Source organism: Limanda limanda, chromosome 17 (genome assembly GCF_963576545.1).
Source record: "Limanda limanda chromosome 17, fLimLim1.1, whole genome shotgun sequence".
Classification (NCBI taxonomy): Eukaryota; Metazoa; Chordata; class Actinopteri; order Pleuronectiformes; family Pleuronectidae; genus Limanda; species Limanda limanda.
This window is the reverse complement of record NC_083652.1, coordinates 13,440,699-13,456,121: the sequence shown is the minus strand read 5'-3', so window position 1 is coordinate 13,456,121 and position 15,423 is coordinate 13,440,699. Positions and strand designations below refer to the sequence as shown.

At 42.0% G+C, this 15,423-nt stretch overlaps 3 protein-coding genes and 3 non-coding genes across 6 annotated transcripts; 1 reads left to right on the top strand and 5 right to left on the bottom strand.

Moving 5' to 3' along the window:
* The first annotated feature begins 968 nt into the window (after positions 1 to 968).
* Positions 969 to 2,396, top strand: ndufa6 (NADH:ubiquinone oxidoreductase subunit A6). Its single transcript, XM_061090620.1, has 3 exons — positions 969 to 1,127; positions 1,947 to 2,062; positions 2,177 to 2,396. Exons 1-3 carry the CDS (start codon positions 989 to 991, stop codon positions 2,306 to 2,308), a joined length of 387 nt encoding a protein of 128 aa, XP_060946603.1. The 5' UTR covers positions 969 to 988; the 3' UTR covers positions 2,309 to 2,396.
* A 397-nt stretch (positions 2,397 to 2,793) lies between these two features.
* LOC133023558 (essential MCU regulator, mitochondrial-like) lies at positions 2,794 to 4,078 on the bottom strand. Its single transcript, XM_061090626.1, has 3 exons — positions 3,905 to 4,078; positions 3,390 to 3,554; positions 2,794 to 2,994 (listed from the first exon to the last, which is right to left on the bottom strand). The coding sequence occupies exons 1-2, from the start codon at positions 4,058 to 4,060 to the stop codon at positions 3,417 to 3,419; spliced, it is 294 nt and encodes a 97-aa protein (XP_060946609.1). The 5' UTR covers positions 4,061 to 4,078; the 3' UTR covers positions 2,794 to 2,994; positions 3,390 to 3,416.
* A 578-nt stretch (positions 4,079 to 4,656) lies between these two features.
* Positions 4,657 to 11,334, bottom strand: fam234b (family with sequence similarity 234 member B). The gene is made up of 13 exons (XM_061090568.1): positions 11,248 to 11,334; positions 8,792 to 9,349; positions 8,324 to 8,437; positions 7,887 to 8,054; positions 7,620 to 7,735; positions 7,096 to 7,246; positions 6,880 to 7,018; positions 6,417 to 6,611; positions 6,234 to 6,312; positions 5,976 to 6,143; positions 5,761 to 5,869; positions 5,448 to 5,674; positions 4,657 to 5,362 (listed from the first exon to the last, which is right to left on the bottom strand). The coding sequence occupies exons 1-13, from the start codon at positions 11,282 to 11,284 to the stop codon at positions 5,360 to 5,362; spliced, it is 2,064 nt and encodes a 687-aa protein (XP_060946551.1). The 5' UTR covers positions 11,285 to 11,334; the 3' UTR covers positions 4,657 to 5,359.
* A 1,456-nt stretch (positions 11,335 to 12,790) lies between these two features.
* Positions 12,791 to 12,944, bottom strand: LOC133023871 (U12 minor spliceosomal RNA). The gene has a single exon (XR_009683094.1). It is a non-coding gene; the product is annotated as a U12 minor spliceosomal RNA (small nuclear RNA).
* Positions 12,945 to 13,970: 1,026 nt separating this feature from the next.
* On the bottom strand, positions 13,971 to 14,124 carry LOC133023857 (U12 minor spliceosomal RNA). The gene has a single exon (XR_009683080.1). It is a non-coding gene; the product is annotated as a U12 minor spliceosomal RNA (small nuclear RNA).
* A 1,113-nt stretch (positions 14,125 to 15,237) lies between these two features.
* Positions 15,238 to 15,391, bottom strand: LOC133023868 (U12 minor spliceosomal RNA). Its single transcript, XR_009683091.1, has one exon. It is a non-coding gene; the product is annotated as a U12 minor spliceosomal RNA (small nuclear RNA).
* Positions 15,392 to 15,423: the final 32 nt, after the last annotated feature.

The following is a 15,423-nucleotide window of genomic DNA, read 5'->3' as shown; positions in this document are numbered from 1 at the left end:
TGGTTGTTTGTGCAGCGTCAGCTCCTCCAGATGTTCCTGACATGTTGTATTAACTATGATATGAGGTCATTGTGACCTTTGACCTATGACCTTTGACTACTTAAATCAAACCAGTTTATCTAAGAGTCCATGTGATGACTGGGCTTGAAATTGGAAGAAATTCCCTGCTCACTCTTGATGAGCAGCAGTGACTCAATTCTAAATATATACTGTAACACATTTTAGATTCTAGTAACTCTGCTCACTCACTTGTTAGTGGGTGATGACTCGAGCAAAGACTTGTTTAGTAAGCCAGACAGACGTTGATTAATGTACGAAACAGTCACAGTGTGTCACCGTTTGTCTGGCTCCTGTTGTGAAAGCAAGATGATCACTCAGCTAAACACTAAACGGTGGAACGAGCTCCCCATCGACATCAGGAAATCAGAAAGTTTACACATCCTCCGCCACAAACTAAAAAATTAATATTACGACAATACCTTGAATAAAATGTTGAAACTAACAATTTAGTAGCACTTAAATGGCACTTACTTATAGCACTTTGTAGTTTTGCTTTATTTTTGCAGAAATTGTACTTTCTTGACTCTTGCTGTTCTGGGTTTGTTCCCTCGGGCGTCATCGGAGAAGTGAAATTCTTGTGACCTGGCAGGCAACATCTACTCAGTAGACGGGTTTCTTACAGAATAAAAAAAATAACATATAACATATTACATATTTCTAAATTTCCCTCGGAATTAATAAAGTATCCATATATCTATCTATCTATCATATACCATATAACATAGCAAAATGAAGCAGCAATTTACCGGTTGAACTCTAAATGAAAAAGAAAAGAATAGGAATTTAAAAAAGCGGTGAAGTTGAACCTGTGAGCCTGACCTCCCTCCCTGTGCTGAACCAGCCTCGTCTCTAGGTTGCGCCACGGAGTCCGTCAACACAATTACACCAACGAGTGAGTCGAACCGGAAACCCTCTCACGGAAGGTGTCATGGCGTCCGGAGCTGCGACCCGAGCGGCCACCGGTGCAGCTAAAGCTGTCAAACCGTTTCTGAGCCGCGACCTGGACGAGGCGAAGCGGCGGGTCCGGGAGCTTTACCGGGCCTGGTACCGGGAGGTGCCCAGCTCAGGTGAGCTCCGAGGCGGATAGGAGGAGTTCGAAAACAGCGTCAAGGTCGTGGAGGGCTAGCATAACATTAGCTTCAAGCTAACGGCTAACATCCCTGTTCCTCCGCTGCGTTTTATAAAAACTTTGATATTGTAACGAATAGAGAATATTTGCGTTTAAACGTTGCACTATTTATTATTGTTAGTTTTTATTTTGTCCCTTGAAAACCTGATCGAGTGAACTGTGGTTTGATAATAGTCTGGGGATGTTGGTAAAGTTTTATTTGACACATGTTTATTAACATTTACAATTAAAGTATCTTAGATAACATACAGTGATTAAAGAGAGAGGAGAGTAAAATACTTAATATTTAACCATTACTATTATTTTTCTCTTTTACTGTTATTAATGTATGTTTCATTAATCCACACCATTAAGAGTTTCTTACTTTGTGATGATCTAAATCACACTCAAGATAACTCTGACTGATTATTGTTATGAAACGTTTCCTTTTCCTACTTTAATCGTGTAAATAGATTATAATTTAACCAGTTAATACACAATCAGCACAACCTGATGTTTATTTGTATTTCAAGTTGTGTTCCTCATCAATCCCATAACAACTTAGTGTTTTAAATTAGTGCAGTAAGTGCAGCGATATTCTCTATTTTTACTATTCTGAACAAATCATATATAAAGACTAAAACTCCTTATTTCCTCTGTTTTGTTCAAACAATAAAAATGTGTAAATGTGCCTTTTACATAATCCTCACCTCTGCAAAGGTTTAAAAGTAAGTTATCATCTAACTCTTTTTTTTTTCTTGCATTCTTTTCTTTACAGTTGCACTTTTCCAGCTGGACATCACAACACGTCAGGGAAGAGACAAAGTGCGAGAGATGTTCGACAAGAACAAGCACGTCACTGACCCGCGTGTGATTGACCTGTTGGTCATTAAGGTAAAAAAGAGGCTTGCATCAATCTGTGCACTGAATCAACCAATATCATGACCCAACATCTGTTTAATGAGGTAGTCGGATATTTTCTTACGTGTTTCTGTTATTAATCTGCAGGGTAAAATGGAACTGGAGGAAACCATCAAGATCTGGAAGCAGAAGACCCACGTAATGCGCTATTTCCATGAGACGGAGGAGCCTCGTCCCACTGACTTCCTGTCCAAATTCTACCGGGGTCATGACTCTTGAACTGTGTCGCTGCTGATCTCTGACCCCTGCTCCTTGTCTCCAGTGTAACAGATGTTCCCCTGTACTGTAAATACACACTTAACTCTCACATGGCTGAAGGTTTGTCTTTTATTCCCGATCACATCTATGAAGGAATTCACTTAAAGGGGAAATTTATCTTCACAGTTTATCATAGAGCTGCTAATATTTTGGATGAACTGTCCCTTTAGGACCAGATAGAAGAACTGTTGGTCTGTATTCTTATTTACATTGAAATTATGAATTGAAGGAAGGTCACACAGTGTTTTCATTCACTTTGTGTGTTCTGTACATTCATGTTTGTATTGTGTTGCATAAATTCAACTTCCTCCCTGTATTTTGATCAGCAGTGTTTAAGACAAACTTGTCTTTTTTAGTTACATTCAGTTAAATGACACCGACATTTAACGTCCTAGGACTGACTGTGGGATGTTTAAGTGCACAGATGAAATCAACTTACACCAAAATCCATTCAGCGAGTCATTCCTTTTATAACAATTAAAGTAGTGCATGCAAATACAGAACGCTTTGAACAGTTCAGCTCTATCCCAGTGTCGAAAACCTCATGAAACCATTAACACAGTGCAGACTGAAGCAACTTGATGACTTGATGACGTTTATCTGCTCAGAGGCTCAGACTCCTCCCAGTAGTAGTGACGAAACATGATCTGAGGAGAAGAGAAGGAAAAGGGAGTGAGTTGTGCATAAAGAAGTTTATCTTCAAATCCCCTGAACACACCAACACAACTTTAAAATCAGACCGTTCCACCACATTTGCAAAATTCACAACAAAGAAAATAATGAAGCAGACACGAACACAGAGATGAATGCTTCTCTCTACTGGTGCATTTCAGCTGCAAGTGTGAGACTGTGTTTGTAGTTACACTCATTTGACATGTTGTGAGTTGTAACCCTGGGTTTAGGAAATGTTTGAGCAGTAAATGCATTGTCAGTACATAGTCTAGTGAAGGCAGCCCTCTTGGTTAGAGCCTCTAAAGTGTGTGCGTGTGTTTAGCCACAGTTCAAAGTGAAGCCCACAACCAAAGCCACAGTTCAGTGATACCTGATTACCAGGAAGCCCTTAGACCCCTCAGTCATCATAGTCGTCGTCCTCGGGCAAAAAGATGTCGTGCTCCTCCAGCAGCGCAGCAAAGTTCTTGCTGATCCGAGTCCCTACATAGAAGAAGGGCAGCACTACCAGAGCAAGCCACACAGGGCCGAAGGGGGTCTGCTCCCCGGTGGCACACACATCCCACCATGGAAATAACTAAGTTAGTTCATGTCAAGCAGCTGAATGACTTCTACTTAAAAACACTTGAGTCTCCTCCCTCAGGGAGAAGATCCTCCCCCTTTCCCTCCCTTTGTTTCAAGTTGTATTTGTTATAATATATCGATTATTGCAGAATCACTGTATTGTGTAGTGTATCATATCATTAATCTGTGATTCCCAGCTCTAATAGGAATGTGTTTGTATAAGTTATTACAAGTTTTTCCAGAGGTGAGGGAGGAAGTGCAGGTAAACAGATGTGCAGTGTGTTGTTGTGTTACTCCAGCTGTTCCTCACACACAAACACTCACCTTCCTGGGTCTGGGCAGGATGGCACCGGACGATGAGCTCACCGCGGTCCGGCTCAGTGTCACCGCCCTGCCCGGCCCCAGGCTGCGGGTCAGCGGGGAGCAGGGGGGGGCAGAGAGCCGGACCACCAGGCGACCGAGAGCCGGAGACATGTTCATGGGTTCTGGAGCTTCAGCAATGCGGAACAGGAGAGAGGAGTGTGGGTGTGGAGCGTGTGGAGGAGCAACAGCGCCCCCCTGTGCTGGTTTGAGGCAGGTTGACTGATAGAAATATAAATTCTTAAATATTGTTTGTAAACAACAAGTAAAGTAAACACCCTGACAAAGTTTGACTGTTTTGGGCCTGAATTTCATTTTTTACATTCTTGGACTTTCTTCCTTAGGCCTCTTAAAATAACATGACACTGCCTCTTTTACACTTATCTATCTATTCTTACTAGTTATGTGAATGAATAACACAAGATAAATGTTTCAGAAAGATAGACTCCCCTAAACATGCCAGGACTTTTCATCAAGACCATCAAGACTTCATCTCATGTGAAGAAGTAAAAAGTAAAATCCTAGATCCACCCTCTGGCTGGTTCTTTCACCGCATCCTTCCACCATGTTTCATGTTAATCCGTCCAGTAGTTTCTTCATAATCCAGCGAAAAAACAAACAATAAACACAACTTCCTTTGCAGAGGTAACTATTTAACAACAAAACAACTTTGAGACACTGGAACAAATTGAAATAAACGACACAGGACGCTGGAGTGATTTTCATACTTTCTCTTGCAATATGTGAAGTCTTGGCTCACGTTTACATGTCGTACCTCTTGGCAGCCACATATCCAGAGAAGATGAGCAGTGGTTGACTATACAACCATACAAAATCTGACAAGATCAATCCAACAACAGAAAAAAATTCAAAACATTAAAGCAAATCAATAAATACTGTACAGCATTGAATATTTACAGACTCCCTATACTACTGAAGTTAGTGATGAGCAAAAGGAACACTGTTAGTGGCTGTTAGGACAAAATGCATGTGAGGATCACACCACAGGAATATACTGGCCTCGGAGGAGAGAGGTGAAGAAGTGATGCTCACTGTAAACACAAAAAATGTTCTTCTGTCAGTAATAAACTGATGATTAAGGTTAATCTCCTGCGGTCCACATCGTACACATTCAATTAAATTGTGCAGGCTGAATTAAATAGTTTAAATAAGCGATTTCATTTTCAAAACATCATCTAAACCAAAACTAAAAAAGCAAAACTGCAGATGAGCTTTTTACAGCAAACGAGTCTGTTGATCAGGGAGCAGAGGTGAAGGTAGTGAGAAGCGTGTGAACGGCCTCAGATGGATTCTTATCGTGTCCGTGTGCAGATCCACGGCCTTCATCCCTTTCATCGCCTCACGAGCCTCCTCTCCGTCGTACCGCTTCATGTGACACAGGGTTACCACGGCAACTCGTCACTGCACAAAGAAACACAGAGAGAGTTATCGTCAGTGAGCGTTGAGTCTGACTCCTGGTCTTCTACCTGATCTCACACTTCCTCACCTGGCGCTTGAAGGACAAACGCCTGAAGAACTTGTTGACCTCCAGCGCGCCGGGTTTAACGGGCGTTCCTGTCTTGTTGCGTTCCCCCAGTCTCACAATCTGTGCTTTGACGATCGCGGCTCTCAGGCTCATGCTCTTCACTATGCGAGCCATGGGCTCGGAGTCAGGGGTGGGCCGGGAAGACACGGTGATGTAGGTGGCGTCTTTCTGTTGCTCCTGATAACTCACTGTCAAAGGAGGATGAAACAGAATCTGCATTAAAACAAAGGTGGTTCCACAGTAATGAGAACATTTGAGCTGTGACGACTCTCACCTGCGGAGGCGACTGTGGTGTCTGTGGTGCTGGCGAGCTCCAGCAGGACTGTGGGATACATAGGGTGCAGCAGGAAGAGTTTTCTGATGAGCGGCTCACCGGGCGCCACCTAACAGCCGATAAGAACAGTTTTTACCAACTGGGAAAGTAGATTAAGGGGGGAGCATGTTTTTTCATATGGGATCACTGGGCTCAGCTGTTTGTGGCAGACTCACGGTTGTCTTGGTAACATTCTTCAGTGCGTTGATGGGTTCACTAGCCCAGAAGAGGAAAGCTGATTGGCCAGGCGAGGTGGAAATTGCAGAGGTTTGCAATACGAGTCGAGGACACACAAACTCTGCGGACCAGAGAAGTTTCCCAGTGGCTCCATCGATGACCTGGGCCTGACAGAGTGGAGGAGAGAAGTGATGAGAGCTAACACAACCCCCCCCCCAGCATGTGAGCAGGATGTGAGTCGCTGCCCGGATATTTACCTCCATGACGCCGTTTGCTGAATGCTGAAAGAGCAGATCAAGGATTCCGTCATCGTTGAAGTGTCCTGCAGCTGGTTGGCTACGGCGGGAAAGCAAAGAAATATTTGTAAAGATATTTAGCAAAACTCCTGGTATTTACTGAATCGATTCACTCAGAAGTGGCGTCGGGATAGAGAGCTTCACCTGTGGATGGGGGGGGAGCTGAAGGTCCATTTCTTATGCATGTCCCTCTGCCTGAGCACGGACAGTTTGCTGGAGCCGTACACCAGCACCCAGTCGCTTCTGGTGGAGTTCAGGTTGGACACGGTGTCCAGGGTGTTGCGGTTGTTGCCAAAACCAGCAGCAAGAGGAAGCATGAAGTCCACCTGATCGGATCCCCTATGAAGACGATAACAGAGATCAGAATTATTTCAGTCATACATGGTTTAATATGTTAAAATAACATTTAAGATTTAATAGTTTTTTACTCAGTTCCTGTTGAATCTAAACACAATGAGAACTTGCACAGTGGTTCAAGTGACCCGCTCGCAGCAGGTCTGGTAACTGTGTCTCTACAACATGCATACTGATTAAAGGTTAAGTATTCAACAGACAAAAACTGGTCTGTACAGTTTAACCAGAGGCACATGCCACTAATGAGGCGCACCTGTAAATGTCTATGAAGGAGGAGTTGGTTTTTCTGAGTTCCTCCCACTTCGGATCTTTAATTCTAAGAGCCTGAGTTACTGGCATCTTCCCAGTGGCGCGGATGTAAAGGTCCCGCAGAGAGATGGCCTCCACGTTACCTGAGGACAAACAGACACAGAGTCACACAGAGTCTTTTACAGAATGATGTGTGTCCATCTTCGATCGAATCAGTTACCTAGTCCAAAGAGAATGTAAAAGGCTCCTTTCTGTGTCTCATGCAGTAAGGGGCCAATCAGCTTTCCCTGTCCGGTGAGGTTGAACGACACGGGACGTCCGAGCTGCACCCCCGTCAGCCCCGAGATCAAAGTCAGGTTCAGCTCCAAGGTCTGGAAATGAAAACAGGAGAAATCAGCCTGTGGTCCCGGGATGTGAAAACCTGATCGGTAACGTTTCAGGTTCAAAGGCATGTGTGTTGTTTAAGGTGCGTAGTTTAGTGCATGTAAAGTCAAACAATGCAAGTAGATTAACTATTCACTAAAATGGCTGTGGCTTTGGAGGTAGAGCGGGTCTTTCATTAACCAGAGAGTGGGTGGTTTGGTCCCTGATAACTGGGCTGTGGAATGTGCAGAATGTGAATCTTTAAAATCTTGAATATGTAGCTTTTTAAGAGAGGCTGGTTCTCAGTTCATGGCAGAGGTTGAATTTACTTATTTCCACTTCAAAAAACACCAAAAATATTGAATAATGCCAGTGGAGCACCTCATCTTCAGGCAGGGTGGCGATGAGCAGGTCTGGGACTGAGTCGCCCTGCAGGTCTGGAAGTAACACCGCCTGGGATTCAATGTTCTTCAGCTGGACTGACGACAAATTCTTCCCTGAGGAGTTAAAGGAAACCAGTTTGACTTTGTGTTTGCTTTGTGCTTTGAGGATGTGACATGATGGAAAAAACATGAGAGCAAATACACTTTTTGGAGAGGTTTGTAGTTATGTGCTGTTCTCTCCACTTTGGAGAGCTTGAGTTCTGACCTGTGGTGCCGTTGACCGCCATGAGGATGGATTTGCAGATGAGGAGACACACAGGGGCCGGCTGCGAGCTGTTCTGCAGACCACACTGGATGTACATCACAGACTCCGCCATGACCTTCGTCCACAGCACCCGACCGCTGACTGCAGACAACGCCACGGCGCTGTAAACTGGGACCGAGAGAGGACAGCGTTAGAAACCAGGGAGACACACCAGAGTTAAAGAAATGAGAACGGTTCCAAAAGAGCTATCACTGTGGAATCAGATTTAAATCAGAGTCTGATCTGAAGAAAGAACCACATGGACTTGGTGGAACTTAAATCTTTTTTCGAGGAGGAAACGTTTGATCAGTGCTCTATTCAAAGTGATTTCTCAGTTTCTCTAGAAAGAGATTCTTTTCTCTAAATCTCTTTAACTTGGGCCTGATACTCCCACGTACTTTTGGTCCTTTGTGGGAGGTGGGTGTCGTTGCTCCATTCAGTGACGCCGAGGAACACGTCCTCCACCGAGTCGCCGTCAACATCCCACAACGCCAGAGCAGGTGGAGTGACACCTAGACGGCAAAACAAAATAAACACACCTGGTTAATATCTGGGGGGATTAGCCGTCAATGGTTGAATTTCGAGGCTGTACTGTCAGAGGGCATTTATCTAGATATTCTTGTTTTGCTCGGTGAAGTGTGGGTTTGGATTTGTTGACACTCTATGATATTTAAGCTGGTGCATGTGGAAACAGAACATGTGGTAATTACAGTCGACTAATTGAAGGGTGAGCCGGCGTCGTCTCGCCAAACAGACTCCTCAGTAAATCCTGACAGTGAGAGAAGTGAGTGGTGGCACAGCTCTTCTGAATGTGTTAACCATGACAAATAAATGTACTAAAACGTGGCCATATTAGTTCTTTCTACCTCCTGCGTCTCCCAGTGCTCTCTCCCACTGCAGCCTCTTCTCCAGCTCTCCCTTCCTGCAGGGGATGAGGAAGGCACACAGCAGCACCACCAGCATGGCAGAAACCAGTGGCACCAGAAAGAACGCGCTTCGGACGGCGTTCTTCATCCTCAGCTTCTTCTCCTCGGCCTCTGCGCTGTGCACCCCCAGCCCGGCGCCCCCCAGCGAACCGGACCCTCCTCTGTCCTCCCCCGACCTGTCCCTGCCCGAGTCCCTCTGGCTCCAGTACTGCGGGCCCTTCGTGTCGTCTCTGTCCTGCCGGGATTTGCTGGGGAGTCTCTCTCTCCATTCGTCCTCGTCCTCCTCCTCATCCTCCTCATCCTCCGGTACCTCGTCCTCAGCTCCCACGAGTCGTCCGGACCTGCCCCCCCGCAGCTTGGAGGACCCGGCGCCGAGACAGCTGTCCCTGCCGAGGCCGTTCCTGGGGTAGTTGAGCACGAGGTCGTCCTCCTCGCTCTCGTCCTCGCTGTCTGCCTGGGTGAGAGGGTCGTAGTCGCCAAGCGCTGAGCCCTTCTTCCCTAAAGACACAGAGAGAGAGGGTGAGGATTAAAGGTCCAGACTGGTCCCTCAATGAGAGTGGGACAAGTGATTTCTGTAGTAGAAAATTAACTAAGCAAGGTTGAAAAAGTATTTTGTATTTGGACAGTAAGTGTTTGAAGCCTTCTCAAGAGACTTTTATGATTTGTATTTACATACAACAGATGTTTGATGACTTAAGCTGTTTTATGGTCGGAACTGTTTATGACTTCAATACAGTGAGACCTTTTGCGACTTAATTACCCATCGAAGGAATGAGTGTATCTCTTCTTATCACCTCAGGAAACACACGTGAATCAGCTGTTATGTTTAGTTTCCTCTCGATCCCCCACATATGGAACCTGTCTGGATTGGCTCAGAGAGACAGCCCTATCCCCTTGTATATAAGATCTGTGTTTTTGACTGTTCTGCATCTTCACTCTGAGTTCTTTGGGACTCCCTGTGTTGATCCTTTCTGCAGAAAGCCCCTTATTAAATACACGTAAATAACTTTGTGGTTTCCAGCCTCTTGTATCTCCAGATTTCCATCACATTTATTTTTGACATTTAACACTAATAGCTGTTTTCACTCTATAGCCCAGGGCAATAATTTCTCGAATAACATGTTATGAAAGTATTGTCCTTTAATTCTCAAAACAGATATATAGATCACTATATTTGTGGCAAATTAAACAGGAGAATATGCTAAAGTGATGATTTAAAACAGTGAGGTTTGCAGAATCAGTGGCATCTTTTAAATCAGCTCTAAAATTATTCTTATTTATTTCTATTACACAATTTGTTAATACCTGCAGGTGTTAGCTCAGCTGTCATATAATCTAATTGTTATCGTTTTATTGCTGTATAACATTCCTGTAATATTTTATTCCCTGATGTTGTTTGTCTTAACCCTGAAATGTTGTAATACTTTTACAACCATGTAAAAACACTTCACACCTGTAACAACCTGTAATAAATAAGGTTTATTGTTGTGATTATATTGATTGTTGTTGTAGCTTATCTCATTTTGAAACATCTTATTTATTATTATTGTTTCTATATAGCTTTGGATTTTACAGTAAACTCGCTTACAGTAATACAGTAATTAGTAATAATAAGTAAATATATCAATATTGAAGCTGGCTTAATAATAATAACAATAAGGATATGTTGCCTTTCTAGACACCTAAGAACAAAGCATTATGAATAAACACATGAATGAATGATTAATGTAAAACCAAGTGTTAAAGTTGCACTAGGTGACAGATACAAACCTTTAGATAAAACATATGTGACAAAGGAATAGTAAATAAAACCGAGGTTAAATTCAGGTTCACATTACGTGACTAAGATCTGATTATTGAGGGATGGATGAGATATGAGACTGATGTAAACAGATGTGTTTGGAGTCTGATAGCTTGCAGTCATTTCTAGTACTGCACAGATTTAAACAGATGTGTAAAACTGTGACTATAACACAACTGTAAATGCACATAAGTGTCTGTTTGGATCTGTGACGTCTCATCATCATCCTCATCGAGCCCTGTTGGTTTACTGAGCTGAGGCTGTGCTGGGGTTAGCAGCCAGCTAACGGACACACACACACACACACACCACACACACACACACACCACACACACACAGTCAGACATCAGCATGCTGCTCTGCATTAACACACACACACACACACACACACACACACACACAAATACACTATCATATGTAACATGTCAGATCCAACATGTCCCTGACAGAGGGATGTTGTGGAGCGGATCAGCAGAGAGAGAGGAGACCACCTCTCTCTCTGCTGATGTCTCCTGTAGATCTGTCCTCATTCATGTCCTTCATCATGTCCCTCTCCATGTCCCTCTCCATGTTGTGTGTGTGGACAGGTTCTTACCGGGAAGCTTGAGGGCGCGGGACAGAGCTGCGGCCATTTCTCCTCCGACAGATCCGCGAGGCAGCGACGAGAAGCGGCTGCACGGAGCTAGAGGCACCGATCGACCCCGGCAGGTTGGAGCTGCCCCGCTGCATCATGGGACGTGGAGTTCGTACGTCAGCAGAATCCGAGGCAGCTGAAAGTATATGTGTGCACGTGCAAAGGGGGTTTGACTCCGGTTTAGCATCGCACTCAAAGTACCTTGGAGCAAATTAACATAAGAGGATATATATACAATGTATAGAAAGAGAGATAGTTGAAGCATTGAGCAAAAAACAAACAATATATATATAGAAAGCTGGTTAAAGAATAGTGCAAACAAACAATATATATAAAGAATGATTATTGCAAAGAAGGGTTAACACATAAAAGGAATTTGCTGTGGTGTATTTGTGCAAGTATAATATATATATCCACTGTGTGCCGCATACTATGTTGTACTGTGTGTAGTATGTTTTGAGTACATAATATGTTGCATACATATATGTTCTGTTTTGTGTACGTATATGTTCTGTCTACTTATATGTTTACACCGGGGATCAGAGAGCGAGAAACTGCATTTCAATCCTGTCTGTACTGCACATGTGGCAGAACTGACAATATATTTGACTTTGACAAATATGAAAAATAACCCAAACAACTAAATAGGAAACAAACGTTAATATAAAAACACTAAGCACCAGGGAAGGGATTCTGTAACAAGTTGTCAGGAGAGATTTTCTGCACCTTAGTTTTTAATTGTTTCATATTTGACTTTTCAAATTGAGTTTCTTCTTGTCCAACTACTACTAGTGCAAAAAAACAAATAAACAATATATATAAAGAATAACTATTGACAAGCAGGTTTACACATACAAGGAATTGGCTGTGGTGTATTTGTACAAGTATAATATATATATCCACTGTGTGCCATATGACTGCATACTATGTCGTACTGTGTGTAGTATGTTTTGCGTACTGAATATGTTGCATACATATATGTTCTGTTGTCAGGCACTTATATGTGCTTTCTACTTATATGTTTACACCGGGGATCAGAGAGAGAGAGAAACTGCTTTTCAATCCTGTCTGTACTGCACATGGGGCAGAATTGACAATAAAGTTGACCTTCACAAATATGAAAAATACCACAAACAATTAAATAGGAAACAAACGATAATATAAAACACTATACGCACAAGGGGAGGGATTGTATTATATGTTATGAGAAGAGAATGTGAATCTAAAGAAAATTATTTTCTGCACCTTTTAATTTACACTGTCTTGGTTTTTTATTGTTTCGTATTTGACTTTTCAGATTGAGTTTCTTTTTGTCCAGAACCTTTCATTGTACTGACCCTGTGTTAACTGCATGTAACACATAACCCAGTAATATACATGTGTAAAGTATAAGTACTGTCATTGAGGAGTATATTCAGCGGTGTGACATGTTAGGAGCCACAGCAATACTCAGTATATATATTTATCAGAAAGTATTATTTATCTTTCCACAGAGAAGGGGTTCGGGGAAGGTCCTGGTCCCACGAGGCATCTCACAAAGTAGGTGAGTCACCTCAGCAGTCAGACCTTTACCCGCTCAAAAATTAATCAAGTAGTTTGAACGAGGACACAGGCGTCACCCCGTGTCGTTATTTTCCTTACTCATCAGTTTAAGGCATGAAGAGTAAAGCGCGGGCACGAGCATAGAGCCGGAGCCCCGGTGTTCTGTGTCATGGTGTCACAGTATGTGTGTTCACATGAAAGGGGTTTGACTCTGGTTTAGCATCGCTCTCCATGTACCTGCAGAGCAAATTAACATAAGAAGATAGAGACAATGCATAGAAAGAGAGATAGTTGAAGCATTGAGCAACAAATAAACAATATATATAAAGAATGATCATTGCACATACAAGGAATTTGCAAGTATAATATATATATCCAGTGTGTGCTGTATGACTGCATACTATGTCGTACTGTGTGTAGTATGTTTTGAGTACTTATTATGTGGCATACATTTATGTTCTGTTTTTGTGTACGTATATGTTCTGTCTGCTTATATGTTAACACCTGGGATCAGAGAGAAACTGCATTTTAATCCTGTCTGTACTGCATATGTGGCAGAACTGACACTAAAGTTGACTTTGACAAATATAAAAAATACCCCAAACAATTAAATAGGAAACAAACTTTAATATAAACACTGTAAGCACCAGGGGAGAGATTGTGTTATATGTTAAAATCAGAATCAGAATTCTTTTATTTGCCAAGTATATTTGCACATACAGGAAGTTGCCTTGGTGTGATTGGTGCACTGTACATAAAACATAAAACAATAATTGGACATATAACAACAATATATACAGTAGGAAACAATTAGTTATAAGGAGAGAATGTGAATCTAAAGAAAATTATTTTCTGCACCTTTGAACTTATACAGCATTGTTTTTTATTGTTTTGTATTTGACTTTTCAAATTGAGTTTCTTCTTGTCCAGACCCTTTCACTGTACTGACCCTGTGATAACTGCATGTAACAAATAACAACACATTGAGTAAACTTGATTTAAACACATATTATACATGTGAATAGTATTAGTACACTGAGCAAGGAGTATAATCAGCTGTGTAACATGTTAGGAGCCACAGCAATACTCAGTCTATATAATTATCAGATAGTATTATTTATCTTTCAACATAGAAGGGGTTCGGGGAAGGTCCTGGTCCCACGAGGCATCTCACAAAGTAGGTGAGTCACCTCAGCAGTCAGACCTTTACCCGCTCAAAAATTCATCTCGTATTTTGAACGAGGACACAGGCGTCACCCCGCGTCGTTATTTTCCTTACTCATCAGTTTAAGGCATGAAGAGTAAAGCGCAGGCACGAGCATAGTGCTAGAGCCCTGGTGTTCTGTGTGATGGTGTCACAGTATGTGTGTTCACATGAAACAGGTTTGACTCCGGTTTAACATCGCTCTCCATGTACCTGCAGAGTGAATTTACATAAGAAGATAGAGACAATGTATAGAAAGAGAGATAGTTGAAGCATTGAGCAACAAATAAACAATATATATAAAGAAAGATGGTTAAAGAATAGTGCAAAGAAACAATATATATAAAGAAAGATGGATAAAGAATAGTGCAAACAAACAATATATATAAAGAATGATCATTGCACATACAAGGAATTTGCAAGTATAATATATATATCCACTGTGTGCCGTATGACTGCATACTATGTCGTACTGTGTGTAGTATGTTTTGAGTACTTAATATGTGGCATACATTTATTTTCTGTTTTTGTGTACGTATATGTTCTGTCTGCTTATATGTTAACACCTGGGATCAGAGAGAAACTGCATTTTAATCCTGTCTGTACTGCACATGTGGCAGAACTGACATTAAAGTTGACTTTGACAAATATAAAAAATACCCCAAACAATTAAATAGGAAACAAAGTTTAATATAAACACTGTAAGCACCAGGGGAGAGATTGTGTTATATGTTAAAATCTGAATCAGAATTCTTTTATCTGCCAATATATATTTGCACATACAGGAAGTTGCCTTCGTGTGGTTGGTGCACTGTACATAAAACATAAAACAATAATTGGACATATAACAACAATATATACAGTAGGAAACAATTAGTTATAAGGAGAGAATGTGAATCCAAAGAAAATTATTTTCTGCACCTTTGAACTTAGACAGGATTGTTTTTTATTGTTTTGTATTTGACTTTTCAAATTGAGTTTCTTCTTGTCCAGACCCTTTCATTGTACTGACCCTGTGATAACTACATGTAACAAATAACAACAACTCAAGTAAACTTGATTTAAACACATATTATACATGTGAATAGTATTAGTACACTGAGCGAGGAGTATAATCAGCTGTGTGACATGTTAGGAACCACAGTGATGCTCAGTCCATAGTAATATCAGATAGTATTATTTATCTTTCCACAGAGAAGGGGTTCGGGGAAGGTCCTGGTCCCACGAGGCATCTCACAAAGTAGGTGAGTCACCTCAGCAGTCAGACCTTTACCCGCTCAAAAATTAATCTCGTAGTTTGAACGAGGACACAGGCGTCACCCCGCGTCGTTATTTTCCTTACTCATCAGTTTAAGGCATGAAGAGTAAAGCGCGGGCACGAGTGTAGTGCT

Bases quoted from the DNA above. Each gene is read 5' to 3' on its own strand.
- ndufa6 (XM_061090620.1), top strand. From the start codon at position 989: ATGGCGTCCGGAGCTGCGACCCGAGCGGCCACCGGTGCAGCTAAAGCT. The intron at 1,128-1,946 runs GTGAGCTCCGAG...TTTTCTTTACAG, and splicing joins CCGGGAGGTGCCCAGCTCAG to TTGCACTTTTCCAGCTGGAC. The intron at 2,063-2,176 runs GTAAAAAAGAGG...ATTAATCTGCAG, and splicing joins TTGACCTGTTGGTCATTAAG to GGTAAAATGGAACTGGAGGA.
- LOC133023558 (XM_061090626.1), bottom strand. From the start codon at position 4,060: ATGAACATGTCTCCGGCTCTCGGTCGCCTGGTGGTCCGGCTCTCTGCC. The intron at 3,555-3,904 runs GTGAGTGTTTGT...ACCGGGGAGCAG, and splicing joins TCCTGCCCAGACCCAGGAAG to ACCCCCTTCGGCCCTGTGTG.
- fam234b (XM_061090568.1), bottom strand. From the start codon at position 11,284: ATGGCCGCAGCTCTGTCCCGCGCCCTCAAGCTTCCCG. The intron at 9,350-11,247 runs GTAAGAACCTGT...CTGTGTCTTTAG, and splicing joins CCGCGCCCTCAAGCTTCCCG to GGAAGAAGGGCTCAGCGCTT. The intron at 7,247-7,619 runs GTGCTCCACTGG...TTTCATTTCCAG, and splicing joins CCACCCTGCCTGAAGATGAG to ACCTTGGAGCTGAACCTGAC.